This window comes from Rhynchophorus ferrugineus, unplaced genomic scaffold (assembly GCF_030347505.1).
Source record: "Rhynchophorus ferrugineus isolate W39M unplaced genomic scaffold, kcgeb_rfMv2 rfM9, whole genome shotgun sequence".
Classification (NCBI taxonomy): Eukaryota; Metazoa; Arthropoda; class Insecta; order Coleoptera; family Curculionidae; genus Rhynchophorus; species Rhynchophorus ferrugineus.
In genome coordinates this window covers 8,692,367-8,701,551 of record NW_027472588.1, presented here as the reverse complement: position 1 = coordinate 8,701,551, position 9,185 = coordinate 8,692,367, and the positions used below count along the sequence as shown (strand labels likewise).

At 30.8% G+C, this 9,185-nt stretch overlaps 1 protein-coding gene across 1 annotated transcript; it reads left to right on the top strand.

The window, feature by feature from the left end:
* Positions 1-7,434: 7,434 nt before the first annotated feature.
* On the top strand, positions 7,435-8,478 carry tap (Basic helix-loop-helix neural transcription factor tap). The gene has a single exon (XM_076415278.1). It carries the CDS (start codon positions 7,435-7,437, stop codon positions 8,476-8,478), a length of 1,044 nt encoding a protein of 347 aa, XP_076271393.1.
* Positions 8,479-9,185: the final 707 nt, after the last annotated feature.

The following is a 9,185-nucleotide window of genomic DNA, read 5'->3' as shown; positions in this document are numbered from 1 at the left end:
CTTATTCTGCCGATTTGTCAGGTTTTTTAAGCATAATTATTCGAGCAACCTTAAGATTCTGATTCAATAATGAGAATCTTTACTTAACATTTTGTCCATCCTTGCTACATCCCTGACTTTTTTGAACTGTTTTATTTCTTATATCTTGCTTTTATCCTTCCTTGACAATATTTTTTATATATTTATAGCGAAGTACAATTTCTTAGCAATTCCAATTCTGGTATTCGTTTTTTCCTCCTGGCTTCCATGATGTTTGATTTCTATAGACATATAATTAAATTAATATGGATATTTATTTCGTTTGACTCTCCCATCGGCATGACTGAAAGTGCTGCCATCATATATTGTCACCATCTAAATAAGACCATTTAGGAACTATTAATTATAATCAAATATCAACGTGTTTGTTTAGAAAGTATCCGGGTCATGCCATAAGGCCTCATTAAAATTTCTCTTTGGTTTCAAGACCCCATATCGGTATCGAATATCCGTGACCGTTCTTGTTCTCAATTTGTTCGAAATCACAAATATTGATAAAACATTTTTTTAGAAATTTTAGATCTGGACGTGTACAAATTTGGACAGATGGTCAGAAAATCGAGCCCAGTAAAATTTAATTATTCAAAGGGAGCAAATAATTGCTATTGGCAATCACTGGGGTGCCGAAGCTTATTTCATTGTGTCGCGGGACGGTCCAAAATCGACCTTAATGGGGACACGTTAAGGGTCGGTGAGTTGGCGGTGCATTTGGGGGATGGAAGGAGCCGGCACCAACGCATTTCATGCAGATCAACCATCTACTTGACTGCATTACTATGAATAAGTAATTTGCACTATTTGGTTATGGCTGATTATCAGTTAGTATAACAATAATATTTTCTTTTGAATCTATGACTTTTTATTGTGAAATAAAAGATTATATTTCTTCCTCTTTTTAACCCACTTCGAAAAAGGAGGAGGTTCTATGTTCGGCTGTATATATATATATATATATATATATATAATTAATAATAATATATATAATTAATGTGTAATAATTAATGTATACATTCTTTTTTTATTCAAAATAGTGCATTTCCGAGGTGGTCCCGTTGAAACAATATCATGATCTGTTGCGAGAAATAGAGGGAAATGCTCAAATTTCAAAAGCACGTACAAAGTTTTCACATATATTTTATCTAAAATAATCAGATATTTGTGTATAATGTTATTGCTGAGCTGATCTGACAATCAGAAGTCGTTCAATGCAAAAGCCATTTAGTTTGCTTTTTAATCACTAACCGTAGCGTATAAGACCTCGTAAAATATGTTTTTAACCGTTTAGTTCCCAAACAGAGATCGCGGGTTAATTAGAACATTTGTTAAATCATCTAGGCTAGGTAACGTACCCCGGGACCTAAAGCGCTCAACTTTAGGTCAACGCTTTTCAATCATTGTTTCTTTATTCCTATATTTCCTCGTGAGCTGCACATTTACTTGACCTACCCATTGTAATATTAAATAAAATAAGTGCCTAATTTTTTTAGTAGATATCTAACACTAAACGGAGAAATATAAAATATTTTTAACAAAAAATGTGAACCAACTTCACAAAATAAAATAAATAAAGAACTCACAAAAAATTAAAAATAATCAAATCAGTTTTTAACACAAAATAAAATTAAAATAAAATATGTAAAAACCTTATTTAACCTCTACTACACCTATTTTATATTCAACTTCATACACACAATTTAGCTTAATACATATCTAAACCTATTTATCTATTTACAATATTATTTTAACTACTCCCAACTAATCACTTTGAAATCAGTGCCAAGCATATATAATATCCAGTTACTAACGCAGAAATTGAGTATATAATATAGTATACAAACCTTTAATTTCATTGACATCTGATGTGTAGCATCAACTTTTCAGGATAAAAACCTTATAAATAATGGATATTTTTAATTTAACAAATACAAATATTTAATTTTGGATAACATATCTCTTATTCTTTTTTCAATAGCAGTGTTGTTTCTTAGACAGTATATGTTATTTTTCGTTAGAGAATAGTTTCGACAATTAAATGAGTATATACTTTTAATAATTTAACAATTTATTTTTAAACTGATAAAAAATAAAGTAACCTAGCTGACAAGAAAAATACGTGTATTATTTCAACCCGTATGAACAAATCTTTATATAGATAACTATTCAAGAGACAACTGTTTTAAAGGTTTCAATAAAAAGAGTATTTTAAAATTCTGATACTCATACATGTTTAATAGAATCGATTTATTTGTAAATTGCAATAATTTACAATAAAAAATAATGTACAGTAAGTTTAATGTAATCTTTAACTTCGAATTAAATTTAATTTAATTAAATAAGAACTGCTTCTGTTAATAAAATTTATTTTTTTAACTCTGTGGTTTCTATTCTCTTATAACGAACAAGGCATAATATATATGAAGTTGAAGCTAATAAAATATCTACTTTCAAATCTATAATAATATTAATATTCAAATAATCTACAATTAAAAAAAGAAACGGAAATTTAGAAACGAAAACGTATAAATATATAAAATATTAAATATAATAATAAACAAACTATGAACACTGGCATAAATATCATAATAAAATAAATAAACTGAAGAACAAATAATAATTTCAAACTATATTTAACATGTTTTATATTGGCTAGACATGATTTTCAGTACAAATGGTTCCTAGTTTTGAAAAATCTCGAATTATGAACCAGTGAAAAAGAGTCTACATTAATCCTATTTAATTTTAAGATAAATAGTACTAAAATACTCTTAAAAAACCTTTGATGAACATAGTTCGCCGAAAAAATTGTATAAACACTGATCCAAAGTTATTGATAAAAACACATCCGGATTTTCATTAGAAACCCCAAATTGAAACTTAAAATGCACAAAATGAAAAAATTGTGGTCCATGATGTCTTATTAATGAAAGTAAATCTGTACATGTGCAGTTCACCTATAAACAGACCGTACAAGCACCAATAACATTAAATAATACTATCATTCCATATAGCAACAACGCTAAATATCTCGGAATGAATCTCGATGCAAAACTTCGCTGGAAGGAATATATAAAGAAGAAAAGAAAATAACTGGAATTGAACTATAGGAAAATGTACTGGCTAACTAGAAGAAAATCACAATTATCAGTACATAATAAATTGCTATTATATAACCAAATACTGAAACATGTATGGACATACGGAGTTCAATTATGGGAATGTTCTGCAAAGAGTAACAATAAGAAAATACAAATTTTTCAGAAAAAAGTCCTGAGAGGTATTGTGGGTGCACCCAAATACTATGGGAATGAATACCTACATCGAGACCTTCAGATACCCACAGTCAGTCAAGAAATCAAGATAATTGAAAGGAGGCATGAGGAAAGACTCCATTCTCATACGAATATTGAAATATTGCAACTTTTGGATACCACCAGAACAGGACACAGACTCAAAAGAATCAAACCATCTGATCTTGTGTAACATAGTGTTGTGTAGTGAGGTGCATATATTAAAAAATTCAGCAGTAACATGTATAAACATTATTTCACCAGAGACTGAGATAGGGCCGATGGGTCCTCCTAGTTATATACCTAGATTTAAGTTATCATAAAGACAAATTGGAGGTTAGACGGAAACGACTAGTAACAATATATTAATTAAATAATAATAAATAATGATGTCCTAAATGTTCCACAAAATTTCTAAAAAGTAATTCACAGTAACTACAAATAAACTACATTTAACAAATTTCGAATTTTTGTCGATTTTAACCTCACAATATTCAGTGTATGATTGTTCATATCCATCAAACATAAGCTTTATCAAACATTATCCCCCAAAAGTACCATTCAACTATACCATGAAATTGCTAATTTTATGGAAATCCGACCGTAAATACTGAATACTATTTAAACAAGACACTACGGTGCAATTCGTATTTTTGTGCATTTCGAGCTATGATACAATAAAGCTCAGCTCTCCCTCTTAGTGAGATTATGACGGATTTAGGCCTCGTTTTGTTTGTTAACGTGCCCACTGTCATGTTAATCCGAAAGCGCGGGCCAATTTTATTAATTGATTGTGTCGGTAAAAAGATTAAGACCTTTAGTATCAATTTGCAGTAAGATATTATGGTAATAAGTAGCGTTGGGAGCAGTCGAGACAGTCTATGATGTATGAACGAAGATGTACGAACCCTTTTCAGTATAAATTGTGAGATAGGAAAGGACGTAGAGGAAAGGATGGATTAATAATTTCATTTTAAACGAAGTAGGATTTGTTTTATATTTGAATGTTCTGTGGATCTGTAAAAAGGATTGGAATTTTTCTATCAAATGGAATAATACCCCCACCAACGTTTTATCGTATTTTAATATGTTAATGGCTATTAATAATATACTTTAATACAATTAGACAATACAATAGAATAATTTTTATAATTTAATCTTTTTTTCCTATTACATTAACAATCTTGAAAAATATCATTACAAATAAATCTATTTAAGCATAAATTGGGTACATATTTGTCAAGGTCGCGGCTGGGATGACAGAGCTAGAAGGTTAAAAATCAGTCGAATGAAACTAATAGAACCAAAAATACAAAAGTACACGACTGGAACAGTCGATAGTAAATAATAACAAAATCAATCGGAGTGAAAATAGCGACTGAAACAGTCACTGGTAAAAAGTAGTAAAATCAGTCGAACCAAAAATAGCGACTAAAGACAGTCGATAGTAAAAAATTATCAGTTACGAAACAGTCGATAATTCCTAACACTAGTAATAAGTAAAAGTTAATTATCTTTCTTTGTTATATAGGTTCTAAAAGAAGGTCTTGATATTTTACAAAAACAGTTACTACTAAACCACAATCAGTTCAGTTTTTGTTGTGTCATATACCTGATCATCATTTAATTATAAATGTAGTAAATAATTTAAGTTTTTCAGTTTTTTAAGTTTTTTTAAGCAGGTTGAAAGTTAAAATGTTATACCCAAGTATCGCTTTGGCTTTCGAATGAATTCATTCATGCATATTTTACTGTACATATTATTTTGAAGTAACTTTACTGGTAGGTTTCATTTATAAACAATTTAGAGTCATCGGCCTCATGGGTTTGGTTCATAAACATTAAGGTATATGATGTATTTTATAGGTTTTCTATAATAAATTAAAACTAACAAATATATACTAAATATAGAGAAAAATATAGATAACAAATTTGATATGTAAAAGTGCAGATACGTTTCAAAAATATGTTTTTTTATAGATTTAAGCAAAATATAAATATAGCAGATAAAAATATAAATGATAGCATGCAATGCAGTATATGAGTTGCAGTACTTCGACGTCTATATCCAACTGAAGTCTTTCTTCCTGTCTTGTTGCGAATCTTTAAATTTCCTCTATGACAGAATTCGAAGGTAACTCGGTGTAAGTAACGGTTCCTGGGTATCTGGGTACCGCAATGCTTCTTAGCGCATTATTCTGAAATACTAATATTATGTTGGTATTAGTTGTCGAAAAATATCCTCATAGATGAATTTCGTAGGTCCTTTTAGGTTTTAGTACCTGCTTATATAGCTGCACCTTACTATGACGGGATAATTTAAATCTTTTTCTAAATAACCGATACTTTTAAATTTCATTTCATAACCAACAAAAAAAAAAGGTGAAATTAAAAAGAAATATTCTAGAATGATTTTAGATACCAGTGTCAGAAATTGAAATACGCGAGACTCAAATTCAGACAAATGTATATAGTGAGTTATTATATTTAGTAACCAATTATTTTCTCTAATAAAAAATAACATTTGACATTAAAATATGTTGTGGTATATCTGGGATAAAAGTGTCTATATATGAAAGTGAATATATATATATATATATATATATATATATATATATATATATATTTATATATATATATATATATATATATATATATATATACAAAGTATATTTTGATCAGTTAATACTTGGACACTGTTTGAAATAATTCGTGGTATTTAAAAAAAATACGTAAATACAAAAAATGGGCCAATTTGCGAAGATGCCCAAAGGATAAAGTACTGTTTTACATTCTGTATTTTCACAATTGATTTTATCTGTACAAGAAAATTGAAAAACAAAGCTCTACTGATTTTTCGAAAACTATCACCGTCCTTGTTCAATGATAGTCGGGCACCACCCAACCTAAATACCCGTCAACCAATGGCTGGTTTACCTTTATGCTCTAAATGGGAGCTTAAACGCTGGAGGGGGCCTCCGTATAAATCACCCACCCCATATTCTGGTTAGAAGCCCGACTCGGCATCAAAAAAAGCCTGCTAGGGCCCGAACAGTATGTCAATGTGCCTTGAACAGTTTTCCGGTCTCGCGGTGCTTGCTATTTAACCCTTTCGGTGTGCTATTGGAATAACTTTTTATTTTATTCAGGTAAGAGCTTGATTTTGTGCTTCATTCTCAATTAGATTCGAGCGTTTTATTTCGTTTAAAGCAATACATATTAATGTTGATTGAAGAACAGTTGTTATAGAGAGTAACAAAGCAAAAAGCACAACAAAGATTCTTTAAATTGTTAAAATTAATTTTATAAAAAACGTTGTATTGTAATATTTATGGGAAAAGTCTCTTTAAGCTTTCCTGTAATCTGGTATCTGTAATATATAATCTAAAAATATTTGCTATTATATTTACACTTACACAAACCCAGCATAAACCTTTTGTTTTGATAAAAATTGAGTTGATTTTAATGCGTTGTTATTCCTAAAATAATTACTGTGGCTAGCTACTATCTTTCCCATCTTTCTGGCAGCGTTTGAGATTCAAAAAATACAGGTTTATTGAGGCTGTTTCAAAATATGCTGTATATTCATGAATAACTAATTGAAACTCTTACATTAAACTCTTACTTTAATGAAAAGAAATGAGAAGTTGCCGGTCTTGTTTCAAAGATTGTATGAAGTATATCAATTGTTATTAATAGTGGTCTCTAATGATGGTTTTGTTCGATTTGACAATACATATTCGCTTTATACCACAACGATGCCATTGAATATAAGCTCTTTTACAAGCTATGTTGAAATCCTTCCTTGAAATCTAGAAATCAATATTAAGCACAAGTTTCCAATATAACTGACGAATATAATTCAACATTTTCGTTGGAGTAAACAAAAAAAGGGGGAATCGTGTTTTATTGTCAATTCGTCAAAAAGAGTGTTGAAAGTTTGTATAATTATGATTGGCAAATTGAGAATATGAGAATAAATTCCTCTACTATTAGCAAGAGTATATTCTTTGAATAATTTAACAAATAAACCATTCTTAAGTAAAATAAATACTTCTTATTGTAACCAATACAAAATCATTTATTTTGCTATTTTATTTGCTCCAGAATGTCTCATTATGACTCCTACAAGTACGACCCGTCTTACGAAGACAGTTGCGATTCCGGCTTGGAATTCTCATTCAAATCCGAGACCACCGAACTAACCGATGACCGCAGTGACCTCTTCGAACTAGACAACGACTTCACGACGCCAAAAAAATGCACCAAAACGCCGGAAATAAACACCGCACTGTACGACAAATTTAACACTGCGTTCTACAGCAGTTTAAGGGAGTTGGATAGGAGGCCAGTTCATCACGATCAATGGCATAGTCCGCCGCATTGCAGGAGGAACTTGATGGAGGATTTCAACGACGAAAAGACCCGTTATTGTCCGGTACAGGAAAAACAGAACGATATCGAGATGTTCAGTCCGAATGATGACGGTAAAGATAAACCGAAAAAGCGTTATGCCACCGGAAGGAATCGAGTTTCCAGAGCGAAAAGTCCATCGCAGATAATGAGAATCAAGAGAGTTCGAAGACTGAAGGCGAACGATAGGGAACGAAATCGGATGCATATGTTGAACGAAGCTCTGGATAGGCTACGATGTGCTTTACCAACTTTTCCTGAAGACACCAAACTAACGAAAATAGAAACGTTAAGATTTGCACATAACTATATATACGCCTTATCCGAAGCCGCCAAGGATGTAGACAAATATGCGGTCGAAGATAACGTCATCATCAACGTAGGAAACGTAGTAGTTTCCATTAACAAAGACGGAAACACCATTAGGTCAACCGGGTACGAAGAAGGGAGATCGAGTGCTTCGGTAATCAGTGGTAGTATAACCAACGCCAGTTTCATGCAGGATTACAACATGGCCTGTGCAGATACTAACAGTAATAGTCCGTATTCTAGTCCCAACGAACATTACCAATCACCTTGCTATCCAAGCCAAACCGTGCCTTATAACTCGAGCTTTAACGGGATGCCTTACAACCAATACAACTCCACTAACACATATTCTAGTCAGCATTATAGCAACCCCTCAAACTCTTTTAACAATAATGTGATGTATAATTATAATACGTATATGAAAGTATAAAGTTTAAGACAAAACACTAAAAATATATATTTTATTATCTCAATAATAAATATTGTGCAAAAATAGGTATATTTTATCATGGTAGTTAAAAAATTTAGGATTTAAATCAGTCTAATACAGTTCAATAGAAGCAGCCGACTGTTGCAATTAGATAAAATGTATTTTTATACCATTTCTTAAGTGATATAATTGATCTAGTCAACAAATATTTGTAAAAACTATTGTAATATTATATGATTATATGTGATTTGTAAAATATTTTTACATTTTATAAAAGGTTATATTTTTCAATAAAGAATTTACCAATTGAACGACTTTTCCTGACTGTTAAATTAAATTAACTTTACATTTTTTTAAAATTAGGGTTTATATATTGACCAAAATACATACCTTAGAACAAGTACTGGTCTGTTATTAAACCGCTACGTTACTGCTGTGACTCATTAGGTGTGAATTCATGCCCTAGAAGGACTCGAACGAATTTTGTCGATTAATTGAGTAATAATTGGCCAACAAATTCCTTAATATTGGTCCACATTGATTTTAAAACCTCCATACTGCAGAAAATACACTATTATTAATAATAGACCTAGACTGGGTGAGTGTTATGACCATTTAAGGAACACAGCCATTTGCCATCCCCTAAATGAATAGTGTCGCTTAATTTCTACTAGATCTATCGTCTCCCTGAATAGAATACAGACAGA

Bases quoted from the DNA above. Each gene is read 5' to 3' on its own strand.
- tap (XM_076415278.1), top strand. From the start codon at position 7,435: ATGTCTCATTATGACTCCTACAAGTACGACCCGTCTTACGAAGACAGT.